Source organism: Pelmatolapia mariae, linkage group LG18, assembly GCF_036321145.2.
Source record: "Pelmatolapia mariae isolate MD_Pm_ZW linkage group LG18, Pm_UMD_F_2, whole genome shotgun sequence".
NCBI classification, from domain to species: Eukaryota; Metazoa; Chordata; class Actinopteri; order Cichliformes; family Cichlidae; genus Pelmatolapia; species Pelmatolapia mariae.
The window spans coordinates 18,799,744-18,826,378 of NC_086243.1; the positions used below are offsets into that span (position 1 = coordinate 18,799,744).

The 26,635-nt window shown below is 41.0% G+C and overlaps 1 protein-coding gene across 1 annotated transcript in view; it reads right to left on the reverse strand.

The window, feature by feature from the left end:
- Positions 1 to 41: 41 nt before the first annotated feature.
- LOC134616266 (voltage-dependent R-type calcium channel subunit alpha-1E-like) overlaps positions 42 to 26,635 on the reverse strand; it is a 67,793-nt gene continuing 41,199 nt past the window's right edge. Inside the window, exons 20-48 of the mRNA XM_063461001.1 lie at positions 22,169 to 22,936; positions 20,759 to 21,039; positions 20,380 to 20,512; positions 19,469 to 19,598; positions 16,648 to 16,707; positions 16,439 to 16,545; positions 15,997 to 16,008; positions 14,563 to 14,659; positions 14,307 to 14,467; positions 12,904 to 13,041; positions 12,574 to 12,775; positions 12,324 to 12,488; positions 10,159 to 10,269; positions 9,990 to 10,070; positions 9,628 to 9,747; positions 9,441 to 9,506; positions 7,790 to 7,881; positions 7,481 to 7,655; positions 7,266 to 7,393; positions 6,906 to 7,002; positions 6,492 to 6,597; positions 6,244 to 6,351; positions 6,058 to 6,158; positions 4,897 to 5,000; positions 4,715 to 4,811; positions 3,002 to 3,106; positions 2,433 to 2,568; positions 2,109 to 2,263; positions 42 to 1,099 (exon numbers count right to left, since the gene is read on the reverse strand). Coding sequence (XP_063317071.1) covers positions 575 to 1,099; positions 2,109 to 2,263; positions 2,433 to 2,568; positions 3,002 to 3,106; positions 4,715 to 4,811; positions 4,897 to 5,000; positions 6,058 to 6,158; positions 6,244 to 6,351; positions 6,492 to 6,597; positions 6,906 to 7,002; positions 7,266 to 7,393; positions 7,481 to 7,655; positions 7,790 to 7,881; positions 9,441 to 9,506; positions 9,628 to 9,747; positions 9,990 to 10,070; positions 10,159 to 10,269; positions 12,324 to 12,488; positions 12,574 to 12,775; positions 12,904 to 13,041; positions 14,307 to 14,467; positions 14,563 to 14,659; positions 15,997 to 16,008; positions 16,439 to 16,545; positions 16,648 to 16,707; positions 19,469 to 19,598; positions 20,380 to 20,512; positions 20,759 to 21,039; positions 22,169 to 22,936 — 4,561 coding nt within the window. The 3' untranslated portion in view covers positions 42 to 574. The remainder of the gene's footprint in view (positions 1,100 to 2,108; positions 2,264 to 2,432; positions 2,569 to 3,001; positions 3,107 to 4,714; positions 4,812 to 4,896; positions 5,001 to 6,057; positions 6,159 to 6,243; positions 6,352 to 6,491; positions 6,598 to 6,905; positions 7,003 to 7,265; positions 7,394 to 7,480; positions 7,656 to 7,789; positions 7,882 to 9,440; positions 9,507 to 9,627; positions 9,748 to 9,989; positions 10,071 to 10,158; positions 10,270 to 12,323; positions 12,489 to 12,573; positions 12,776 to 12,903; positions 13,042 to 14,306; positions 14,468 to 14,562; positions 14,660 to 15,996; positions 16,009 to 16,438; positions 16,546 to 16,647; positions 16,708 to 19,468; positions 19,599 to 20,379; positions 20,513 to 20,758; positions 21,040 to 22,168; positions 22,937 to 26,635) is intronic.

A 26,635-nucleotide genomic window follows, 5' to 3' on the forward strand; every position in this document is an offset into this window, starting at 1 on the left:
CAGAGCTTTATTAAAAAAAATAAAAAAAAGAAAGTTGTGTTTTTGAAATTGGAGTTCAAGTTATTTTTACTTCCAATAGTGTTAACATACTACACAGGCCAATGGCTAGATTTTTTTTACATTTTCATTGTAAATGGGCTAAAGCAGTTTAAAAGTAGTCTAACATAAATGTAAATGCTGTAATTTGATTATTTTAATACACCATGTAACTTGGATGGATTGGATGTCGCTCTGATGTCGCTCACAGTGGTCCAAGGGATCGCTCAGGGAGTTTGTGTGTTCGCTCAGACACATGAAAAATTAGAGGGAACATTGCTCTCTATCATCAAGTACAAGTCAGGAAATAGACCTTATTTATTGTCAGTGTTCTGTGTGAATTGGCAACTACAGTTTCAGGAAGTATTGTTCTTCGTCATTTTGGATTTTTTTTTTACCAAACATCCAGCGGGCTCGCGGCCTTGAAGCACTGATGCAGAAAGAGTCGCATTAACCTTCGCTCTGGATGCCGTCATACAGCGTCTTGTGACACCTCTCTGGGATTCTGTCTCCTCCGTTCATGTTGCGCCTCCTGTCCCTAGCACCTGTCGTCCTCCTCTGTGTCGCTTAGAGGGTCACAACTAGCGACCGAGGTTGTCTGTGCCAGACGCTTTCGAAAGTGTCCGTTGGGGACCTGCCAGCCAGTCCGCGAGCGTGGACGGGCCGTGCTGATGGTGTTTGAGCGTCCCAGGCTGCAGGCCACGGCCGCCTCGAAGGTCAACGTTTCCATGGGACCAGAGGGGTCTGGGCTGTGGTCGTCCTCTTGCAAAGCCAGGAAGGGCTCAGAAGGGTAGCGTCGAGGTGGGGATGTGCGCCGGGTGGCCTCGCTTTGCCTCTCCCCTGTGACTCCCTCTTGGGTCTTCCGTGTGGGCTTGCTCCGCCTCATGGTCTCAGGGCTGCCCGGTTCATCCTCATCTTCACCGATGGAGGCTTGTGTGCGACACACGAGGGGGGAGTAGGAGATGTGAGGGCGAGAGCGGGTTGGAGTTTGCGATAGAGGTCGTCGGCCACTGGGAGTGCTGGACTCAGATGTGGATGGCATCGGACTGTCTGAGCTGTTGCCCTGAAAGCAAAAGTAAAGAATAAATTAATCAACAATCGGCAATAACAACATTTTAAAGAGAACTTATTATGTTTTACTTTTTTCTGCCCATTTTGAATGTGTGACCTGCTCTCTTGATTTACATGAGTGATGGAAACACAACCATTAACAGCCTTCTGAAAACAGCAGGTGATTTTTCTGATGTGTTCTTCTCTTCTTATCAATATTTGGGTTTCCACTGCACATGATAGTGAACCCCACTGCACGGGTCTCTGAATTGTTAAGTTAAATTGTATATGAATGAATAGACTCTGGCCATAAAGGGATGGACATGGTCATCAGAAATACTCAGGTAGGATGTGATGTTTAAATGATGCTCAGATGGTACTAATGGGCCCAATTGATCTGTGCATTCATGTTGATTCTTACCCAACCATCCAAATGTCACAGCAGAAACTGAGACTCAATAAACCAGGCAACATTTTTCCAATCTTCTTCAATTTTGGTGAGCCTGTGAGAATTGTAGCCTTGGTTTCCTGTTGTTAGTTCATAGGAGGGGTGCCTGGTGCAGTTTTTGCTGCTGTGTTGTGCTTCAAGGTTCAGAGATGCCTTTCTGCATACATTGGTTGTAACAAGTGGTTATTTGGGTTATTGTGGCTTTCCTATCAGCTCAAAGCAGTCTAGATATTCTCGTCTGACATCTGACATCAACAAGGCATTTTCTTCCAGTGAACTGCCACTCACTGGACATTTTATCTTTCTCAGGTCTGTAAATGGAAAATTATAGTAGATCAGCAGTTACTGAAATACTCTGGTCGGCTTACCTGGCACCAACAACCATACTACCTTCAAAGTCCTCATTCTGATGCTCGGTTTAAACCTCTGCAGATTATCTTGACCATGTCTACATGCCTAAATGGATTGTGTGGCTGCCATGTGATGGGCTAATTGGATATTTGTGTTAATGATTAGTTAAATAGGTATAATGGGCCCAATTGATCTGTGCATTCATGTTGATTGTCTGACCTACCTGTTTATCTTGGGGATCTGCTCGTTCTACGCTCGAGGATCGTGAGGGCTGCAAGCTTCTTTCCTCTGAATTACAACGAGACGTGTCTGGAGACAGGAGGTGGCAGCGTTCCTTAGAGCGACCGCGCTCCCTGTCGCCACGCTCAGAGCGAGAAACTAAAGGGACATTCAGGAAAGAGTGCAACAGGAAATGCAAAAATACAAGGGAGCAAAAAAGAAAAAGAAGAAAAGGAAAATAAAGACATAAATGTCATAGGACTACATTCAACTCAGTTTTTCATTATCTATGAACACAGTTGCCTAACAGCAGGCGAGCAGGACTAACCAGCAGCCTTATAGCTCTTGTGACGAGGTCGATAGACTCGCTCGGGGCTTTTCTCCTCTTGCCAAAGTCCATTCACACATTGATCTGCAACAGTGGAGACTGATCGCTTCATGGAGCCACTAGAAACCTCTGCCTGCTTGAAGTTAAAAACACACACAACAAACATGCAAAAACAGGACACAAACACAAGGAAATAAGTAAGCATACTTCTGTTACCACCACATTATTTGATCCAAACAATAAAAATGATATTTCATGCTTTAGCCAGTGCAAAAGTGCAGTGCAGCCTAAAAGATTTGAGAGGTTTAGTCTTTCCTTTACTCTGGGGTTGAAAGTAATGGTCATAACAAGATGAGGCAACAGCATTCGAAGATCACAGCCCGTTCTAGCAACTCATTGGACCTTATTCAGCCTCCCAAAGTAACAAATGTCAAAACAAAACTCTACTGATCTGAACTTCTCAGCATCACGTGCACTTAAGGAACGACAGACTTTGGCATAAGAGCCCATGCAGCCCCTGACGTCCTCGAGATCCAGCCCAGAAGCCGTGTCATGGGAGATGTGTGTACCTGCGACTCTACAGCCAGACGAGGCATGGAAGAGGCCCGCACACACAGGCCCCTCCCTAGTGGAAGCTCCAGTGGGGCTTCAATCCCCCTACTGCACTCGCCCACCTAGGTGTGTACAGAAACAAGAGAGGAAGCGCAAGGAAATACAGAGCACCAATCAGGCTCATCCCTGCCAGGACTCCCGCTGCGTATGGACATCTTGTTTAGGTGAGAGGAGGGGCAGACAAGCCATTTCATCACTGACAAAAGTACTATCTATCAGAGCCATCTCCATCGCCATCCAGTCAAAAGCCATTCCAGCCAAAAACAGACGGAGAACTTGCAACAGGAAAACTGACTTCAAGGAGGAGCAGAAACAGAGTGCGGTCGTAAAAGAGGAGCAAGGAGTGAAGAAAAAGAAAAACAGACAACAAAGATATCAGCTTACATCGAAAGATGGACTTTTTCAGCTTGGAAGTGCATTCAGTCATGCATGTTTAGGTGTTAATGGCTATACAAACAGAGTCAGACAACGCCTGTCTAAGGGCCAAACGCATTCCTCTGCAAACTAAGTATTCCAGATCAACTTTATATCATTCAACTGACAAGCAGTAGAGACCATTAAAACCAGACAGTAGAGACACAGCAGACATCTACAGTTTGACAATCTCCCTTTGCTCTGACTCCAACTTCCACAGGAATAAAACACAGGAGCACAGAGAGCAGCGATGCGGTGCCCTGCAAGGCACTGAGAAAACGGCATCAGTCATCACATGTTTATACAATTTTTGTGGCGTTACACCTAAACAAACACTTTGCTTTATTACATTTTTATGTAAAACTCTTTGCTGTGAGGACAGTGATTGCCAAGCTGATGGTCAGGATCCTGAAGAGGTTACAAAATAGGAAGTGCACAAAAGAAAAGCTGCATTTTCAAGTTATCTCGTGTTGGAGAACAGTATGCCGTGCCATCAGAGCCACTCTGCGAAACTGCTCATAAAAATTAAAATAAACAAAACAAAAACACACCTTTATTCAAATTTTGCTGATCCCACCTTCAAGGTGATGCCAGTGAGCAGCGCTGCCAGTCTGAGACAGTGAATTCATTCACTGGGGGATGAATTCATGGTGCAAACCTCCATGAATGTTCAACAAACATGGTTCTGATGGAATTGTGATTTCTTCCACTGAAAGCTGCTGTTTGGTTGCTGGTTCGCAGCTGGTTTCCCAGCTCTTATGCTCTGTTGATCCTCGAATAAAAGACAGCCAATTTGACACAGAAGATGATGTTTCCTTGCTAAGCAAGTTTAGAGTTTGAAAAAGGAGTTTGAGGGAGAGATTTTTAAAAAGCAGTTGTCCTGGAAGTGATCCAGAGGTGCACAAAGACATGACGTGAAGAGGGAGATCACATTTAAATCAGGTATGATTTTTTGATTTTTATGGCTGGAGTCGCTGAATTTTTCGATGACACATCTGGAGTTAAAAGTAAAAAATATAATACATGCAATAAAGTATTTGCTTTTGTTTATTTGCTCTGGCATATTAAAGCTAAGCAGCACACTGATGCTACGGTAACATTTATTCATAAGATCAAAGCAGCAGAAAAGCTCTGCTTTCAAGTGCAAATTACTCTGAGTCAAAAACTACATAAATTAAAAGGTCAAAGCATTGCCAAAAAGCCTGCCATGGGGATAATGTTTTATGTTTTACAATTATATTGGTCCTTTGTCTTACCAGATTCTGTTGACTGGTATCAATGTCAGAGCTCATGGGCTGCAAAAACAGCTCCTGAGGTGAAATGGGGCTCAAAGCCACAAAGCCTCCCCTGGTCCTGTGTCAAGATGGAGAAAAACAGTAAGCAAAGGCATTCAGAATCACACATAAGTACAGACTTTTGCAAGCATTTGCAGACTCACAGGGCTGAACCAGCACTGTGCGGCATCATTGGCAGTGGCTGGTTAGACAGAATGTCCTCGGGGAGAGCAGAAGCATCCAGACGCTTGAACATCAAGCTACTCTTCTGAAATTAGACAAATACAGAAAAGACTAAAGACATCTTCGTGACAATTTTGTGTTAATTTAGCTAATTATAGGCCAACCTCCAACCTTTCTTTTGTCTGAAAAACTCTTCAAAGATCAATTGTTAAACAGCTAAATGATCATCTGCAGAGCAATGTTTTATTTGAAGAGTTTCAGTCAGCTTTCAGACTTTATCACAGTACAGACATCACTTAAGTGAAGGTTGCAAATGATCTTCTTATGTTCTCTGACAGTGGCTTATCCTGTTATACTGTTTAATACTGTTGGCCATAATATTTTATTATAGAGATTAGAGCATGCTATAGATATTAAAGGTACTGCGCTGCAGTGGTCTGAATCATATTTAATAGACTCCAATTTGTTCATGTAAATTGTGAGTCTTCCTCACACTCTCAGGTTAATTATGGAGTTCCACAGGGTTCCATGCTGGGACCATTTCTGTTTACAAAATACATGCTTCCCTCTCTCTTAAATCACTCTTAATCACCTAAGGCTGAAGTTATTTTATGGCGCTAAAAATCTTAGAAATATGGTGTCTAATCAGATGCTTACTCTAGATGTCATTAACTTGGCCTCCATTAACACTGTGAGGTCTCTTGGACTAATTTTAGACCAGGATGTGTCTTTTATTGTGCATATTAAACATATATGTAGGACTAAGGTCTTGTATTTGCACAGTATGTCTGAAATTAGAAACATCCTGTCTTTAACATGGCCAAAGAGCGAGTACTCCTTATGAGGGAAAAGCTCGGACACAGAGCTGCTCTGAACACTTCATTTTTGGCTCTGTAGGACATCGGTGATAGGAGATATCATTAATTTGGCCAAGAATTTTTTTTAAGGAATGGTAAATAATAAAAGAAACCTAAACTTAAAGCAATCAGGAACTGGATATATAATAGGTCCCCTTTAAAGGTCAGGTGAGATAGCTTACTCTTCCTCCTGAACAAACTGGGTGCAAAAAAAGTAAATTTATAAAAAACTAAAGTTACAAAAAAGAAGGTGTCACAGAGTTCATAGTGACGTGCTGAGCAGACCTGAGCCTCCAGCTGCTGCCTGAGCTTCTTGGCTTTGTTCTGTTTGAAGTAATCCATTATCATCATCGAAGCGTAGATCTTCCCGACCGTCATGTCAGTATCTGTGAGAGCAGGAGCACTCCATTAGTTGTCACTGCTCATCTCTCAGCATTACAGTGAGAATCACCTTCTTAGTTAGAGCCAGACCTTTGTTGATAGGTACCAGTAGGTCCAATGTCTTCTGGGGCAGATAAGGCCAAATAATACTGATCTCCTTTTGCAGCTCAGTATCCAGAGCGATACGGTCCTCACCACCTGAGACAAACACTCACCTTTAACCATTTTTTTAATGATGCACTGTTGATGGAACAAAATGTGAAATCTGAAGACATTAACTGCTCAGCAAAACAGAAGAAAAGCAGATAAATGATAACTAAAGCAATCATAACCCTAACCCCGAGCTATTTTGATATCCAGAGCTGTGCGGATGAGTGACATCAGAGTTGAGGTGAAGTGGACGGTCATGTCCTCATCCACGGGCATGTTCATCAACACCAACCTCTGCCAGAGACAAAGACAAAGAAGGAGGGAAAGTTTCTATGTTAGACCGTAAACCAATACCTCCACCGACCTTTTAAATCACATAAAAACGCTCTTAAACAGCAGCCACACATATGCACATAACCACTGACTTCTTTAACTTCACAAAGACCAATCATTTGCTTTCTCTACATTTTTTAAATTGAATAACTGAACAAAATTAATAGCTGCCATGCCCTTCCTGTTGTGTGTTATATTTATTTTATATAACCAAACTCTCACTTTTCATTTTATCTGGCCTTTCTGTGTTAAATAAAATGTTTTCATACCTTATAGGCGATCTTAGCAGGACATTTTTTACCCAGGCCCAGGGGTGGTGACATGTGCGTTAACATCTCATACATCGCCGTGTAGTGGATGCGGCCGCTTCGGAGGGAAAGCAAGAACGAGAAGTGAGGGGATGTGCAGACAGAAGATGCAAACAGAGCAGACTTTTCTTCTGAAAGTAGTTAGAATGATGAAACTAAATGCCACTGTGGACTTGATGAAAAGCAGCTTGTGTTCCTTACACTCAAAGATCAAAGCATTCACATTTATGCTCTTTGGCTGCCCTCTGCTGGATAAATACAGTACCTAAATGTTGATCAGGTCTGCTTCAAATCACAAACTGATAAAAGAGCGAGTCTCACCACGCCAGTCGATCATATTCCCCCCAGATTCGGACAAACTCATCCAGGTGATGGGGACCCAGGATTGAGGAATCTCGTGTCAGGTACTCAAAGTTATCCATAATCACAGCCACAAACAGGTTCAGCATCTTAAAAAACACAAGGGCAAGAACCTAAGAGGAAAGGCACAGCAGACTGCAACACACCTGAAAAGGCAAATTTTTGTTGGTCCTGACCAAGAATGAGCTGAAGAAGATGAAGGACACAAAGTAGCAGTAAGCAAAGTCGGTCCCACAGCCGCCCTCGTGGTCCGGAGACATGGTGAGGGGGGCGATGGAGGGGTCTGGTTCACACTCCTGCCCTGACAGACAGGACAGCATGATCTCCTGCCAGGACTCCCCTGTAGCACTCCTGGTGGTGTTAACACAAACAAATATCCAGCTGACATCTGACCGATAACACATTCATAGATGATTAACACCAAACACCAACAAAGGAGCTTAACTCAGAACAGCAGCACTGCCTAAATGTAGTTTTGAGCTCACCTGAACAGGAGCATGAGTGCGCTGAAAAATGTCTTAAAATTGTTGTGCTGGTTGATGTGACTCTCGTCATTCAGCTTGATGTTTCCAAACACCTGCAGAAAACAGCTGGCTTCAGTTAATTCATAGTTTTTCCTGGACAGCTGGTAGCTTCTCCCATAGCAGCTGCTAATCTTCTAGAGTCCAAACATTAAAAATATCCACATAACACACTAAAACAATCCTAAGAGGTGGGACCAAGAAACAAACTTTAACAATAGGGCTAAATCAGTAAATCACACTATAATACACAAAATCTCTGTCTGTGCGTTTGTTTGTTTGTTTGTCCACGAACCCCTCTTAGACCATCTGGAGTTGAGAAACCAAACTTGGCACACAAGTACATCTTAGACTCCCGATTGTTTTTATCTATATGAGAAAGTATGATGTCATCATGATCCCTAACAACCACGTACTGTAGCAACAGGCAAAAAATCACTAGTTGGGACCATATCCTGTTACAGACTTGACAGCATTTGAAGTAGATAATGGCAGACGGCGTGAGCATGAATTGAGGCTGTGGTTTGGGGATATAGACATATATAGACAGAGAATCGGAAGGAGCGTGTATGAGGTGTGGTCCCACTCCTGAAATTGGGATAAATGATCTCCAATTACCTATTTTTTAAGGATTTACGCGCCTATATCACCTTATGAAAGTATCTTGTCATTTTCATGTCATGACAATAGCATCTAATTCTGATCTACATGTATATTACTATGCCCTTAATTGTATTTATATAGCACCAACAATCAAACTTACACTGCCTGACAACCATCTAGCAATGGACTATAATGACCAGTTTCTAGACTTTATGCAACACACTTTACTAAAGCATCCTATCCTTTAGTTTTATAACACTTCATGTATATCCTAAGGTACTAACTACTGCTAAAGATTGGCATAAATTACAAATTTTGGCACATAAAAAACATCTTTTTATTTTTCTTAATGTGGCCCAACAGCATGAACAGGCCAAACAAAACCGTGAGCAAATACTTGAATTCAATTCAATTCAATTGTATTTATATAGCACCAAATCACAATAATATTTGGCTCAAGATGCTTTATATTATTAGGTAGAGCCCTTACCATAATAGAGAGGAAACCCAACAATCAAACTACACCATTTGAGCAAGCAACTGGCAACAATGGGAAGGAAAAACTCCCTTTTAACAGGAAGAAACCTCAGGCAGAACTAAGCATAAAGTAACTAATGGATGTACAGAAACAGTTAAGATCAAACTAGCTCATACAAATAACAGTGCAGACACGAGTAAGTACTAAATAAATATCCTGAATATGATGTGCGTGCTTTTGATTATTCTATACTGACCATGATGTTTTCAAGCTGTGGCCCCACTGATGGGGCATGGATATACCAGGAAAAAATATGTACAGAAATGATGCTAAATTAAGGAGAATCCTTCTTTTTATCGATAAAAACTGTTGGGTATCATGTTGTTTCACCTCTAAAAAGTTTGTCAACCACTGATGTAACTCATGTAAGTTGTCGAAGGGCTGGAGGAATAAATAGTAAATAAATAGACCTTAAGTGAGAGCCACGAGTTTGTTATGATATTTGTGATGTAGTTTAATTATTGAAAATATTACCTGCATTCCAATTATGGCGTATATGAAGAAAAGCATGGCAATAAGAAGACAGACATAAGGGAGAGCCTGGTGGAGAAGAAACAGGAAATACAGTTTATCAAAACTTCTTGTAATTTGTTATAATATCTTACAGCATATTAGATACATCTTTAAAATAATAATAATAAAAAAAAGGTAGTGGGAAAACCTTAAAGGATTGTACGAAGGTCCACAGCAGAATACGGATGGTGTAACCCTGCCTCAACAGCTTGATCAACCTGGCAGTTCGGAAAAGCTTCAGGAAACTCATGTTGATGGTGTTCACCGACTGGGACAGACGTGGTTGGAGAGAGGGTGACAGAGAGAGAGAAGGAGAGAGAGACAGAGAGTGGCGACAGAAGGGAGAGACAGGATGTAAAACACAGATGGCGAATTTCATCACAACATGACTTAAGTTGTGTCTGGAGGAAGGGTAACACACCAGGAAGCTTGGAAAGAAAGTATGCTCTTGTCTTTTTATTTTAGGGTCACAACAGTGTGAAAACGAATGGTGTCTTGGCAGGGGCTTACCTGTAAATCCACAATTATCTCTGTGATGCTGCCAAGGACAGTAATAAAATCAAAAATATTCCAAGTATCTCGAAAGTAGTTCTGCAGGAAAAAGGAAACGCTTTGATTAATTCCATCGCACATGGAGAAATTCAACTAAATGTGATCTAAAGTCTTTTGTTCTGCTCACCACAAAACCAAACGCCATGATCTTCAGTATGCACTCCATGGAGAAGAGGACAGTAAAGGCCGTGTTTAGGTGTTTCAGGACTGTATCGTAAGCTGCCGGGGCTGAGTGGTACTGCAAGAACAAAGAAAACAGGCCAAAAGGTCAATCTGACATTCAGTCAATCAGTTATTACCATAATTAGTAAATTATTGGTGACATTTTGGTGAGCATGACGAGCATAATTTTAAAGGTCATAATGATGGATTTGCAGCTGCCTCTCTAACTTTAATTTCAGCACGGTATACAAAGAATTAAAACGGACGGACAATCCATATGAATAGAAAATGTGTTTACACACACGTATTGACAGTTACATTATCTTTGCGTTTATGATTCGGTGGCTCCAAAACTTTCTCTTGTGACAAGGCAAGCTTCACAACACAGCTCACATATACACAACACATGAACGTGAGCATGAAAAGTACTGAATTGTATTGTTTTAAAAAAGTTTTCCTTTTCTTTTATTGTGTAATTCAACCTTTCCATCGATTGAAGAGTGCAACGAAGAGACAAACTAAACAAAGGCACCTAACAGTAAAAAAATAAGACAGATCAATGGAAATTGAAGGTTTCTACTGAAGTTCAATTAAAACACAACAAAAGCCAAAACAAAAATAAGACAAAACTTTGTAATTACAGGATTTTGAACTTCAGGAAAACTCAGACATTGTCTAACTCTTAAGATGATTAAAATCAATCTCAGAAACTCGTTAAATATCTTGATTTGGCTATAACTAGATAAATGAAGCTTGGGGGACTACGGCAATCATTTTCTGTTAAACAGAGACCGGCCGGCAACCCCCTAGCAACCTCTGGCTGCCAGGAAAAAATGTGGTGAGGGAGTGGCTGATGCACCTAAAACTTCCCTGAGATTTATTTGGTAGTTTATAGTTTGTATGGAAGACATCGACTTGTCTGCAAACACTCGTCAACTACTGAGCTTTAGTGAAACTTCAGAGTGAAAGTTGTGGCTTACTGCTGCAACCAATACATTTCAAAAGGTGCAACTTTTACTTTGAAATCGAATGTTTGCATTGTGCTTTCTGCAGTTTCACAGCCGCTCTTTGAGTACTTTGCAAGTATTTGCAGACAACTCAGCATTTTCCATGTAAACTACTGTGACTGTGGTAATCTGCTTTGACCAAAGCAATTGTAAAGCGATTGTTTATTAATTAATTAAAATTAAATGAAGTAAATTTACTGAATACCATAAAAAGTAAATCTTCTCTTATGTCTACTGCAAACCTTCTAAGGTTTTCCCTCATAGTCAGCCATCAAATTTCAGCTGTAGCAAAATAAACAGTCCCTGCTTTTAGGTATAAATCTTCAAACTTACACACTGTGTACAACCAATCAGCCACAACACAAAAAAAGAACAAAAAAAAACAAAACAGATAAGTTGCATTTTTTGTTACAAGAGCTGCAGAATAGTCAGTTCTTGACAGAGGAAAAATAGGAAGGCTGCGATATCTGAGCAACACGGCCAAAACTGTGACGGCAAGACAAGAGTATCAGCGTCCCGTCAAAATACCAGATCTCGTCTGTTTCCGCTATGCAGCAGTTTGTATCTAGTGAGGTAAAAATGAAGGACTACTGGTAAACCTGTGAGGCAGTGGAGGTCATATTAGAGCAGCTACAGCAAAAAAATGCTGAAAACCTTAGCCAGCTGGGCTATAATAGAAAGTGCATGTGCTGATCCTTCACTGTAAAAGCGCTACAATGGGTGCATGAATGTGAAAGCTGGAGTATGAAGCAAAGGAAGAAGTTGGCCTCATCTGACCAGTCACACGTTTTTTGCGGAAAGTGACAAAGAGTGCTGACTTGGCTTGTGGATTTCAGTCTGCTTGAGCATCTGCCAGAAAAAAATAAATGTGATCTACACACAGGACACCTCCAGAGGTCTTTTGGAGTCCATGTCTCCTGGGTAAGGACTGATTTGGTGGCACAGGTTTAAAGTCACTTCTCATTGAGGCTACTTAGAGTTTACAGTTGAGCTTCAAGTCTCTGCAAGTTGATTTTTTTTAAAAATCTGGCATGAAATTAAACGAGTGTCTCTCTGGGCCTTTGGGAAATCAATCTAAAATGATTTGTGATACTGTTCCACATTTACTGAATGAACCACTTACCTTCATCATGAGAACAACAGTGTTGAGGGCGATCATGACGAGCACTGTGTACTCAAACGAGGGCGACGCCACAAAGTGCCACAATCTGTACTGGAAGGTCTGTCTGTTCTGGGGCATGTAGCGGGTCATCGGCTTGGCGCTGATGGCAAAGTCAATGCAAGCCCTCTGATGGAGAGAAAATGAGCATTATGTGTGAAAAGATGATGCCTAATTACTTGAATTTGTGTGAAATGCTGTCACAGCTCCGTACCTCATTCTTCTCCAGACTGCACTCCTGAATCATCTTATCACCCTGCTCTTGGAAAGTGATGATGATAAGAGCCACAAAGATGTTGACGAAGAAGAACGGGAAGACCACAAAATAGACCACATAGAAAACTGACATCTCCATCCGGTTCCCCCGACTCGGCCCCATGTTCTCCTCTGTAACATCTGTAGAGTGCTGGAGGACCCTACATTTAAAAAAAATCATATTTCCTGTGGTTGATTCATGTCATTTACAGCACATATAAGTTATAGAAAGTAATTTTGTGCTGAGAAAAACTGAGCTTAAAGCCTATAAACACGCAAGGAGACATACTGAGGCCACCCCTCTCCAGTTGAAACAGTGAACAGAGTGAGCAGAGCCCAGCAGACGTTGTCATAGTGAAACTCGTGTCTCTTCCACTCTCTCCTCTTCACCTCCTTTTTGTCTCTGCTGTAGTCAATGTAGTAGCCTCTGTGGGGAATAGAATAGCCCAGAGGTCATCATTTCACTTAATTCACTGATTAGACCAGCGGTTTTAACAAAAAGAGAAGTATTAAAGCTTTTGTTACAAGTAACTGTTACTCTCATGCTATTCACTGGCATCTGCAGACAATGACAGACTATCTGAGGTTATATAAGAACCTGCAAAGCCGCACATTTGGGCCCTTTTTTGTAATTTTCTGCTTCATTGCTTTCAATTTGGAGGATTTGTTTTGTCATGGCTTGAAGTTTTTTGTATTTTCTCTGATTGACGCTACTGTCAGAAAAGTCGTGTTTTTTCCCCGTTTTAAAATATTTTATATGTTTTATTTTCTTCCTGTTGTGATTTTGTTGGGTAGGTTTCCTTAAAGTTGTTTAAAGAGTTTAAAACCAAGTAATACTCTCCCATAGAAGAATTTATATTGATTTTGCACCACAATACTGCACAGATTAAAAAAACCAAAAAAACAAAGTGTAAGTGGTGTAAGATATCACACAGAATCAGTCTTATCATAACATCTTCAACCTGGTTAAGACAGCTCAGAAATGAGAATGAAATTTTAAATAATTTCTTCAGAAAAGCAGTGCGTTTAGGTTGTAACTGGAAACTGGAAATGGAAAAAAACTGGAAAAAACACCTTTAGCAGAAATAACTTGAAGTAATTGTTTTCTGTATGAATTTATCAGACTTTCACATTATTGGGGAAGAATTTTGCTTTGGTCCGATGAGGTTTGCGGGTATTCATTTATGCAGAGCTCTCTTAAGGTCCCTCTACAGCATTTTAGTCTGATTGAGGTCTGGACTTTGATTGCAAGACCTTGATTCTTTTCTTTGCTGCTGAGTTCTCTTGCATGACCCAAGCCTTAGCTGTTGGACAGATGGACTCACATTTGACTGTAGAATCTGAGATCTGAGCATCTTACCCTCTTAAATCCTGCGTAAGCAATAATGGTACACTTAGTGTTTTCACAGGACTGCATGGAGTTCTGTATAAACTTTCTTCCTCACATGGCTGTAAGGATGGTATTAGTCTTGTAATCTAACTTGAATAAGCATATTCCAGGAACTTACTGCTTTAAACCTCTTATAGAGTTTGACTCCTCATATTCACATTTTATATTAAAAATTATCTTGCGTGGCAGTACCAGTGCATTTTGAGTGACAATGTGTAGGAGGAGTTTCAGATATATAAAGTATATATATTTTTAAAAACACTAATGTAGGAACAGACGAGGGTGAAGCGGAGTTCACTCACTGGCATTCCTTCTCTGTATTCATGGAGCTGTCAGTGCAATAGAAGAACCTCCCCTTAAAAAGCTGCACTGCTATGACAGCAAAGATGAACATGAAGAGCTGGTACACAATGAGGATGTTGAAAACGTTCTTCAGAGATGTGACCACACAGTCAAAAACAGCCTGCGCAGGAGAAAGACAAATAAAATCTGTCAAGGACTGGTGCAACAACACCAGAAAACAGAACAGCAGACTGTTCGCAGATGTCTGCATCACACCTTGAGTTTAGGAAGTCTCTTGATGGTTTTAAGGGGCCGCAGAACTCTCAAAACTCGGAGGGACTTTATCGTCTTGATGTCTCGTCCTTTGTTGTTTCTGTTGACATTGGAAATGTAGCACTAAGAAACATAGCTGTACAGTCAGACTGATGCACACAGACAAGTACAAAAACAACAACAACAGCAACAAAAAAACAGTAAAAACTGAATGTAAACACAAATGAATGGGGAAACATTTAACTTGAGGGTGCATGTTTGGAGCTTGACAGATTTCAGCTGTAAAATATTTGATAATTTGTATTATTTCAACCCTTAAATCAAATATTTTTGCAGATTCATTCAATTACACTAGTAGTTTGTGCACGCTTATTGTCACGGTCCTGAGTCTGTGGACTCAGTGATTTTCTGTTTGTATTAGTTATCCTTGATTTCATGATGTGTTTTGATTCTCTTGGTTTTGGTTTCTGTCTCTAGTATTCCTAGCTCCTTATATCCTTAGCATTTCTTGTATTCTAGTTCTTAGGTTGTGGTTCTGTTACCTCTGTTTAGTGTACAGTCATTTCTGCCAGTGTGTTCCCTTTGTTCTCTGTCAGCTGTAGTCTAGTCAAGTCTGTGTCTGTTGTGTTTCCTGTTTTACTTTGAAAGTCTGTGTACTATGTCAATGTGTTGAGTTTCCCTTTGTCTTGTCATGTCAGATTACTCCCAGCTGTGCTTTCCTCCTGTTTCACATTCCCTAATCACCTCAGTATGTATTTAAGCCCCGTGTTTTTCCCTGCCAGTTGTTGCGTCCTCCACGTTTGTTGTGTGTGTATCGCTCATCTTCTATCATCAGGTTAGGTTAGGTTGTGCCACGCCATGCATCCCCAGTCTAGTTAAACAATCCTAGTTTGAGTTTTTGTTTTTTGTATTGCCAAGTTTGTCTTGCCAGCAAATAAAGCTGCCGTCTTAAGTTAATGTTTTGTCTCGGAGTCCTGCACTTGGGTTCAGCCACTGCCAGCCACACAGCTCATCGTGACACTTATGGCTTCAAATAAATATATTTATTCTATCAAAGTTACATCACACTGAGAATTAATGTTATTATCTTTGTATTAGCCTTGTCATGAGCTGTGTGTGCATATACTGGAACACTAAACAAACGTTTAGTGTTTCGGAGATCTTTTGTTTTATGTTCATTTTCATGCAAAACCGATGACTTGATAGACAAAATGCCTCATTATCAGCATTTTTTCCCCCCTGATACCTGCCAGGCTCTGCCGTTGTATGAGTCAAAGGTCAAAATGTGACAAAATCAAAAGCGAACAGACAAAAGGCAGACAATAAAAATATATATTTTTTTAAATGTAGAAAACAACAAATCAGAAGACATGAAAACATGAGAAATATGAGTGGCTTATGGGACACATTTACATTTAGTGTGACTGAAATTTTTACCCCATCACATTGCTGGGAGCCCCAACAGTCATAATATCCACAGGAACAACAGAGAAAAAAAAAAAAAACGAGGCAAAAAAAGAGATACACTGTGAGCAAAGCTCAATGGATCACAGCTATATCAACAACAGAGAAAATAACATACAATTCTCTACATTACAACAAAAAGCACAAAAAGTTTAGTTAGTAATCTTCGCACTCAAAAGTAAAGAAACAAAACGCTGCGACACACACTACCCATGTTTAACCACACCACCTAAATTACACAGAGAAAACAGTTAAATCTGAGCTCCGCGCTGCACAGGTCTTCGCATGCCTCCATACTTGCAGCGTGCGAGTCTTTGAGGGAAAGTCGTTTAATACAATACTGTATTCTCAGAAACTGTTTGCTGCAGTGAATCACTCATTAGTCATCGACAGGCAGCACTGTATGGTGACTCACGTTAGAGCAAAAGCAATCAGAGCTCCCACCACTACAATGAAGTCCAGCATGTTCCACATGTCTCGGAAATAAGAGCCATCGTGCAGAATGAGACCCTGGTCTATCATCTGGGGGACGAACACACACATCCACACGGATGGGTTACAAACTGGCAAAGGTGAAGTCTTTGAAATTGTGATGAAAGAAGAGAAAATGTTTCAGCCACCCACCTTGATGATCATTTCAAAGGTGAACACTCCAGTGAAGACGTAATCAAAATATCGGAGGACCTGGATAATTTCAAAATTAGGGAAAAAATTGACTTTTAAAAGTTCAGTCCAGAGTTTGAGATTTTTCCGAGGTGCATTTAGTATCAGTGACGGTACACACTCTTACAACCACGCGTAAAGCGCCTCAAGAGTAAATAAAATTTACATTTTTCCCATCCTGCCAGTGGCAATGAACTTGCTAGCATCAAGTTGGCATGATTCATCCACCTTAATGCTTCAGGACACATCTTCTTAGAATGAATCAGTACATTTGTGAGCGGTGTCAAAGTGTAGCTCCAGGTAACCAACTCAATTACTCAACTGAGAAAATTATAGACAGAAATTCTAATTACTCTGTGTGGCTCTGGGTCACTTTGCATCCTTTGACACACAAAACACGTGTTGTTTGTTGCTCTAACCAGCCCAGATATTCCTCAAGGAGACGCTCCAGTAATGTCGTTTAACAATTCCATTCAGCTGAGTGACTCATGGGGTCAAAATCCTTCTGCTGGATCCTACATTCCCCAAAATTCACGTTTATGGAACGGTCAGAACTTGCTCCAGAAATAATCTTAATAACATTGTTATTAAGCTGTTTTTACAAACTCGGCAGTGCTATAAGTAAACTTATTTTTATGTGCATAACTAGTGGAATGCCCCTTTAAGTTCTTCTGTTGACCTTGAAGAGTAATAAGATCCACACAACACACACTCTGATGGCTCCACTGACAGCATTGGAGTTTTTACCACCTGTGTTGGGTTCAAAGACTGCTGATTTAATGGGATTTCCCACACGATCATCTCTAGGGTATACAGGGAATGGCCAGAAACAGAGAAAATATCCAGGGAGTGTTTGTTTTCTGGACAAAAATGATGCCAGAGGTCAGTGGAGAATAACTTAAGCTGTTAGTAAGGGATCAGTAGCTCAGTGTCACAAACCAGGGCACACAGCAATGACTACAAGGGAGATGCACACAATTAAAAAATGGCTGATTTTTAACAAGAAAATAAGTTACACTAACCACAAACTGTGTGGTCAGTACTGTCAGTGGTGTAAATGAGTGCATGAGTGAAGAGATGGCATGTGCAAGGTTGTTTAATGCAAGAGAACAAACCAAGGAGTAACCAAAATCCAAAAAGGTGTCTCAGGGAGGAGAACCGCCCAGGAACTGAGCTCTCAGGGCCCAGGTGCTGCCAGTGTTGTTAGTTAAAAATAAGCCACACCTCCTCTCCAGTTCCTGCAGAAACGCACAAAAGACCTGCCACACGCTCAGGCAGGTAGGAAGTTTGTTACATTTGTTACAACCAAGGTATGCACAAGAGCATCTCTGAATGCACAATTCGTCAGCAAATGAAGTAGATGGTCGGAAGACCACACCGGGTGCCCCTACAATTCGTACAAGCTTACTAAAATTGAACAATAAAAGATTAGAAAAATGTTGCCTGGTCAGAATTTGACATTAGCAAATTGAAAGCATGGATCCATCCTGTCTTGTATTAAAAGTGCAGGCTGGAAAAGCATTGTCTGGTCTGATGAGTCTTGATTTCTGCTGTGACATTTAACTGGTAGGGTCAGAATTGGCACAGACATCAAAGCATGGATCCATCCTGCCTTGCAGGCCAGCCATCCTGCCATCCTGAGCTGGCGGTGATCGTGTAAAGGTGTGAAATTTTGAAATTTTCCTGCACTGCAGTCTACCATTGCTGCCGACCATGCCAATCCTTTCACACCACAATGTACCCATCTTCTGATCTCACAAAGCTCAAATTGTCTCAAATTGGTTTCTTGAACATGAAAATTACACCACTATACTCAGACAGCCTCCACAGTCACCAGTTCTCAATCCAACAGAGCACCTTTGCAATGCAATGAAATGGCAGTACAGCTAACAAGTCTCCAGCAACTGTTTGACGCTATCATGTCAATATGGACCAAAATCTCAGAGCAATGTTTCCAGCACCTTGTTGAATCTGTGCCACTGGAAATTAAGGAAGTTCTGAACCCAACCCAGTAGCAGCAAGTTGTAACTAATGAAGTGTCCAGTGAGCATAAGTAGCCGGGTACTTTCAGCTGCTCCTTCACTTCCCAAGGGGTCCCCCCAGCAGATGGATCCGCATATTTGATATGGAACAAATTTTAAGCCAGATGCCCATCCTGATGCAATCCTCCCATTTTTACAGACTTAGAATGAGCATTAGCAGTACACAAGCTTTTGACCCCTTGAGGCTTAAACTGGTGCTTTTCCGTATGTCAGGTGAAGGTGTTAACCACCATAGAGGCACTGGTGAGTGAGAGCAGCTACTGTGCAAAATCTAAAATGACTCTTTGATGGCGATTTGTGCCTACTTTTCATTTAATCCCTTAAATTACGTGTTTTAACCTGATGTTGTTGAGCACTTGTCAGCATTTGTTGACTTGACTGACTCGACTTATACCCAAGCACAGTGTGGATTTTACTCATATGTCCTTATTCGGTCACTCTTGACACGTTCCATGCTACTTAGAAGAGTGAAAAGTCGTGAAAAACAAACTGCGCAGCTATCAGGCTGCTTGCCACCTTGTATGTGAGCGATAGCAAATGTGTCACAGCACATTGTTGCTGACACAGTGTTATGTCAACTAGAGATCAAACCTAAAAGACTTGCACTGAAATGCAGTTTCATGACACCATTTCAGGCCATTTGGAAGACATCTGAGGCTGATTTGATGATCATTTTGATTGCGTAAATCTCATTTTCATAAAAAAACAAAGTCTTTAAGACAGATGTTGTCTGAGCTCACCTTGTTCCTGTCTGAATTAGTGCACACAGGGTCCTCGGCAGCCAGTGCAATGCTGCTCGCCACGATCACAAGCAGGATGGTCATCTCAAAATAGCGGAGAGTGACCACATAATGACAAATCCTCCTGATGCTACATTACAACAAAGAAGATGCATATAACTGCGTGAGTGGCATGCACAAAAACAACTACTGCTACTACAAACAAGAAGAAAGCAAGTACTTAAAATGCTGTGCAAAAGTCTGGAGTCACCACTTATTTCTTTTGTTTCCAAGGAGCCGAACTTTCTTGTAATTTCTTAAAATGCCTCATCAGAAATCTCTGTGTGGAAGGGCAGCTGTTAATAACCCAATATTAAGGAAGGTAAACGGAGAGAGAAGGCGGTTGTATGTTGAATTACACAAGAACTGTGATGAAAATTAGTCGCAACAGGTGTCATGGAGTGATGAATCCAAATTTTAAAGTCTTGGTTCACAACATCATCAATTTGCATGAAGGAGGTCAGGAGAGAGGTACATCAGTGAGTTTCTACGGCAACCTGTAAAACATGGTGGAGGATCTGGGGTTGCCTTTCACTCAGTGGTGTTTGAGAAGGGATCATGAATGCAGAAGGTGCCATCAGATTTTGATCCATCATGAAATACTATCTGAAAAGTATCTGATTGGTAGAAGCTTCATTTTTATCAATGACAATTATTGACTCTTAACTATAAACTACAAAGACTACTTGTATTGTACAAGCTCTGTTTTCACATTATACACCCTGTATGTTTCATGTTTCACTAAATAATTGCACTTATTTCTCATTTTCCTACTGAAATCTTTTTAAAACATGATGGGTGACTTAAGACTTCTGCACAGTACTGTATTCCATCAGATAATCAATGATTTGGAGGATTGGGCTACATCTTACGGGTTGGAGGCCTTGAAGATGAACATGCTGTCTGGAGGTACAGGTTTTGGAGGAATTGGAGGTTCTTCCTCCTCTGTCTCCTCCTCATTTTCATTCTGGTCAGACTGGTATGCCTCCAACTCTTTATTGTTCACTAAACCACAGACAGACACATGAGAGCAAAGAAAAAATGTTTTAGCTGTCCATGAACAGCTGACAAAGGAAGAACAATGTGAGTCACCAACACAGTGGATTCAGGGGGAAAAAAGACTAGTGGCCACTTTTATCAGATGTCAAAAACACCTACACAGTGTGGTACAGTGATACTGACACTAAATCCCACTTTGTGATGCATTGTGCAAAGCAGTAGGACTGCAATGAGAAGTGGTCACAGTGCTACCTGTCATGGGTGTGAGCTCCAGAAGTGGCTGTGCAGACATTTCGATGGTCACGCTGTCTTCCAGGTTAGACTTGTCCCGTTTGATGGATGCCTTACGGTTTTCTGACTCTATAGCACTCACAGTGAACTCTGTTGCCTCTAAAGCAGTCTCCACTGGGATGTTTTGGCACAGTGGCTCATACTGATCTGAGTGGCCACCCTCAACCTGCTCTGACCAGGTGCTGTCCACTATCTGTTCACACTGAGGAGGATCAGGAATATCTGCACTGCATTCAGCAGCTCTGTAAAAAACAACAACAACAACAACAACAACAACAAAAAACCCCACCAAAACCGAGCATGGCATTAATTCATACAGATCACAAAGTACAGCTGAGCACAATGATAATCTAATAAATTAGGTGGTAACAGATCACCTCAAGAGCAGCCCACATCAGTTAACTGATCCACAGTGTTGGGGAGTAACGGAATACATGTACTGCCGTTACGTATTTAAAATACAAAATATGAGTAACTGTATTCCGTTACAGTCGAAAAGGAGAGTGGAAAAGTACGAGTTGTCACCCAGCAGAAACGGGAGATGGAAACATGTAAATATGACACGGAACCTGACGTATTAGCCAGAGGTCCCTTTACTACGGTTTGGAGCCGCGGAATAGTTTTCTATATGAGATCGCTGCAAAAAGCGCAGCCTTACCTAATGTCCACCTACTGTTACTCATTTTATATTAAGATTTAAAAATCTAGTTGGTATTGGTATGGCGAGTAACCTTCAGTAAAAGTAATAAATCACACAGCAATAGTACATTCATGTAGTTGTAAAAAGCATGATAATATATTAAGCAATCCAAAGTATTCAGAATACGTTACTCTCATTGAGTAACGTAACGGAATAGGTTACAAAATACATTTTGGGGCATGAATTCTGCAATCTGTAGTGGAATACATTTTAAAAGTAACCTTCCCAACACCACTGATGCAATCCTCTTTGCAACCCACATCCACCCCAGCTTTTCCTTTATTGTTGTCACTGACGCCTGGTCTGCTCTGCATTAATGCCATGTTGCTGCTCTCCAAGAATGTTTGACCATTTAAATTAATTACTATAGAACAAATTAATTTTGCTTTTTGCTTAACTGCTCCAGAATATATTTGAATTGAAGTAACAATACAATTTTTTTCATGACATGAAGAAACTATGCCACAGCTTTGCGGTATCTATATACACATTTCCTTGTTGCATCTGTTGAACGAGTGTCCTACCTCGTAATCCTTTGGTGTTTATTTCTAAGCATAGCATAGCATAAAAGGTAAAAATATTATCTATAAATAAAATGATGCAAATGACCTAAAATCTAAAACATTTTAGCTTCTTTCCACCAGTCGAGAAATACATGAGAGCAGGCTTACCTTATACAATCTTCTCCAACTTCTGCATAGGGGTTGACGATGCATGTCCCATCATCGTGGACTGAGCTTCCTTCTTCCTCTCCTCTCTCTTTGTCCTCCCTTTCTTCCCTTTCTTCTCTTTCATCCAGTACTTTTCTCTCCTGGCTGAGCGACCTTCTGATATGTAGCACCTCGTGTGGCGTTTGCGTACAGTCCAGACTCTTCGCCTCAATACGAGCCTCGCGATGGCGGTGGCGTCTATGACGGGCTCCATCTTCTGGCGCCTGACTGGACCTGAACTTTCGGGCCATCCTGTGTCTGCCACCACCTGCCGCCCGGTGGTTTGGTCCTCCTGTCTTCTCCTCGCTGAGGTTTACCAGAGGTTCAGCTGCTGGAGGCTCCGGCATGGGAATAGAGATGGACATTGGAGGTTCGGGAAGAGGCATCCCCACCGACATGGGTGACTCAGGTAGGTGAGCTGGGCTGGCCTCTGGGGAAAGGTTGGAAGGGTGGTGGGGAATGGTAGGAGTTTCGATGGTGTCTTCTGTAGGGCTGCTAAACAGCTCCTCTCTGCTCGCCATTTGGCGCCGTTTGCGCAACTGGTTGGCTCTCTGCTCCCACACTGACATGTTAACTTTTCTCCTCCTCTCGCGGCGGTTGGCAAAGGCGTTGGAGCCATTTAGGGGCTGCTCGTCTGCAGCAGCCAGTGCACCATCCGGTTCATCTGGAAAGGTAGGCCGCCCCCTGTGGATCGCACGTTTCCGATACAGGTAGGGTCTTCTTCTGCCACTGAGGACCACAATGTACTCGAAATAAATATTCTGCAATTCATCTTAAGGAATTAGTGACCAAAAAAGACATGAACACTAGTATTCATTTAGCATACCAATAATATATTAAAAAAACAAACAAGTAAAATAAAAGTTGCAAGAAAAGGACAGACCTTTTCTGTGAATTTATAATGTTAGTTGATTAGTAACACACACAAAAAAAATTCCCATGAAAAAAAAAATGTGCAAAAAATACAAAGGCATCCAAAAAACTCAAACAATGCCTGAGAAGTAAAAACAGATCGAAAGTAAAAGAGAAAAACAAAAACCCACGAGAACAAAAACGAAGGGTGCAGGATCAAGGTGCAAACATTGTGTAACATCTACGGGAAATTGAGTACGAAAACTCAAGAGAGAAATTCTGTGTGACAGAGATGCATACAGTTATACTTACTGGTATTCAGATTCTTTTGTTGTCCATGTAATCAATGAGTGATTATTTGAAAACAAGACATTAGTGTTTAACAACATACACAGAACATTTGCTGTGGCACCGAACAAAACGCATCCAGAGGAAACAAACTGTAATTGCAATTTAATCCAAAAGAGCACTGAAGTTAGCATTTAATTTATCATAATGCACACTTTGCATTCAAGACCGCTGTATACTTTTGGGCCTTTTACATTAAATATATTCAAAATTCAAAGATCTTGATGGCTGATGATCGATTGATATGATCGAACACAACATTTTGGTCAGTGCCACGTAACAAGCATATAACAAGACAACATGATGGAGCCAGAAGAACACTGTAATACACATTAAATCAGCACCTCGATTGTTGCAGCACTTACGAGACTAACATTCAAATATGTAACAGACAAATGATACATTCAGTGTCACAGCTAGAGTCCGAGACCAGTAAGAGAGAGTTTATGCAGGCGTGTCCTGACATCGCATCGCTTTGGGGATTTTTGTCATGTTTTTCTGGTGATCAGAGTAGATCAGGTGTGCAGGCAGCAGCTATTCCTGATCCATATGGTAACAAATCAGCTTGCAGAGACTTTGGTGGTGTCGCAATATAGCACCGTCATTTCAAATGAAAACAAATGGGAGCATCAGCCACACCCTTCGGTGCTCCCTTGTGTTTTGCTGAACAGCAGCAAAAAGAAGTACAGCCTCAGCTGTTTGTGGACACTAGTATTTTACTATATGTGCATGGCATGCTAGAGTTGCTACTGTTTTGATATCCTTTCACAGCGTCTGTTCTCTAATTCACTAATAACAAATTCTTTATTTTTTAGGGGAACCTGGCTGAACGGCTTCTGATTTGACTTTGTGTCTTTGGAAGTAGCTAAAATAGACAAGCTCATATTAGAAGTTCAGAGGGAGTGTCTTTCCATCACTCCGCCATATCTCTAAAGAATAATTTTTAATACGTTTTTTTTTTTGTTACATTTTTAAAAAAATACTGAGTGACCCTTTATTTGTTTATATTTGGTTTATACAATTCGAATAAGGTGAAAGTCAGTATTTGTTATGACCATTTTTATTCTTCAACAGAGCCTGAATTCTCTTAGGCAGGTTTTCTTCTCATTTCTCTAAGTAGTCTTCAGGAATAGTTCTCGAGCCAACAGCATTGGTTAAAATGCACCCCAAACCATGACAGAGCCTCAACTGTGTTTTACCTCTGTTCTGACCTCCTCTACGCATACATTTCAATTCAAATTTTTCAATTTCAGCAGTAAGGTGTTGCCATTTAGATGCTTTCCAGATAATGTATGGTGCTGGATGAAAATGAAAATAAATTTTGGCAAAGCCTCTGATACCACTGGCTGAAATGTAGCCCAAAAACCATCACAGAGCCTCCACCATGTTTTACAGATGGCTGTAGACCAGGGGTCTCTAACTCCAGTCCTCGAGAGCTACTGTCCTGCAGCTTTCAGATGCATGCCTACTTCAAAACAGCAGAATCAAAAGGTTGAATTACCTGTTCAGCATGCCATCAAGTTTGCCAATGCTTGGTAACAAGCCATTCATTTGATTCAGGTGTGTTGGAACAAGGATACATCTAAAAGCTGCAGGACAGTAGCTCTCGAGGACTGGAGTTGGAGACCCCTGCTGTAGATGCTCAGTCTCCTGATCTCGCCATACATATTGATTTGAATTTGTATTATATAATTGCTTCATAAAACCTGTTGCCACTATTTTCCATGCACTTCTTATTGGGAATACCACAGCCTTTTCTCCCTGCTTCCCTTTCACTGGAATGCTGTATTGGAATAATTTTTTTAGGCCTTCCACTTCTTCTTCTTCACTTGTCCAGTTTCTTCAGTTTTTTTTAAGGACACACTGCAAACCATGTTGAGACATGGCAAGTTTTCAGCTACTAGTTCTCTGGAAATCACCTTGCTGGTGGAAAAATGCTATTTTATGTCTGTCAAACTCTGTTGTCTGTTTTTTGTAGGATCAACCAAAGAAATTGGAACAAATGATAGTTTAAGATACAATTTTAAACTGTTTTATGTCTGTTATGTATAAACACTACGCTGGTTCGTCCCTTGAGTTAGGTGCATTTTATGCTTTAATCATGCAGAGTAAGTAACTCAAAAATAAAACCAAATAAAAAACCAAAAAAACAAAAACAAACAAAACTTAATCCTCTAAAAATGGTCAGGTACAAGGGCTAGATTGAAAACTGGTGAAAAAGCAGCCATTTTCCAAAGAAACACTTTGGAAGACATTTAGAAAGCTTAGAGAACTATTGCTCAAAACCACTTTAAAAACTTACATGAAAGTCTGGTTCCTTGGAAGCAAAATATAGAGAAACGAGATGTGGCTCACGACATTTGCACAGTACTGTCTACTCTTGGAAGTTTGCTACATTTGTACTTTAAAACCAAAGCCTAAAAGCACCAACAGAGTCATTTTATTCAACATTACTGTATAATAGTATTTTAACGACTACAAGAAGACATTAACAGTTGAATAAAACTATTCTGTAAAAAAGAAGCTTTGAGCCTCTGCAAGTTGATTTTCTTATTGCACCATAAATAAAAGCCTACTTGGGAAGAAGGTAAAACACATTTATCAATCTCTAATTATATATGGTCAGGAAAATCTGACTTAGTAACATTTGTAGTTAATGGACCCTTTTCACAGCAGCCATTTTGACTTGTCATAGCTCAAATGTTAGTGGTGGCCCATTAAATGTCCCAGTATGCTAATTCAGAGCGCCAGCCTCCACAATACTCTCCTCAAGAAGAAATCAGCCGTCATAAGATTTCCTGAATGCAGCTGTGCATTTCCTGCTAATACAGTGAAAATCTGCTGTGAAAAAGGTCTGAGGTGTAAAACACAGGAAAGACAGGTACAGCCATAATCTAGCCAGGTCAGTGTTCTCAGTGAGAGGTTTAACGTGCCTCTGCAGGACACCCAGATGTTACGTAACATCTTTATGCCCTCCAAAAAAAATGTCATTGTCACAGTGGAAATTCTGATGAGCCGGAGTCACACTAATCAGGCAAACTTGGTCAAAATCAGACCCACTCCAAAGTGTGCCTCCTCCCAGTAGAGTCACACATTCAGACTTCCCACTGTTCCCGACAACCTTTGAAGTACACCTCCCGCCCTTCTCCTCCCAAACTTATGGGATAATTAGACCTGTGGGAAAGCCGCCAGGTCGCAGAGAGGAGCAAGGAAATCAGTGAAGAATTA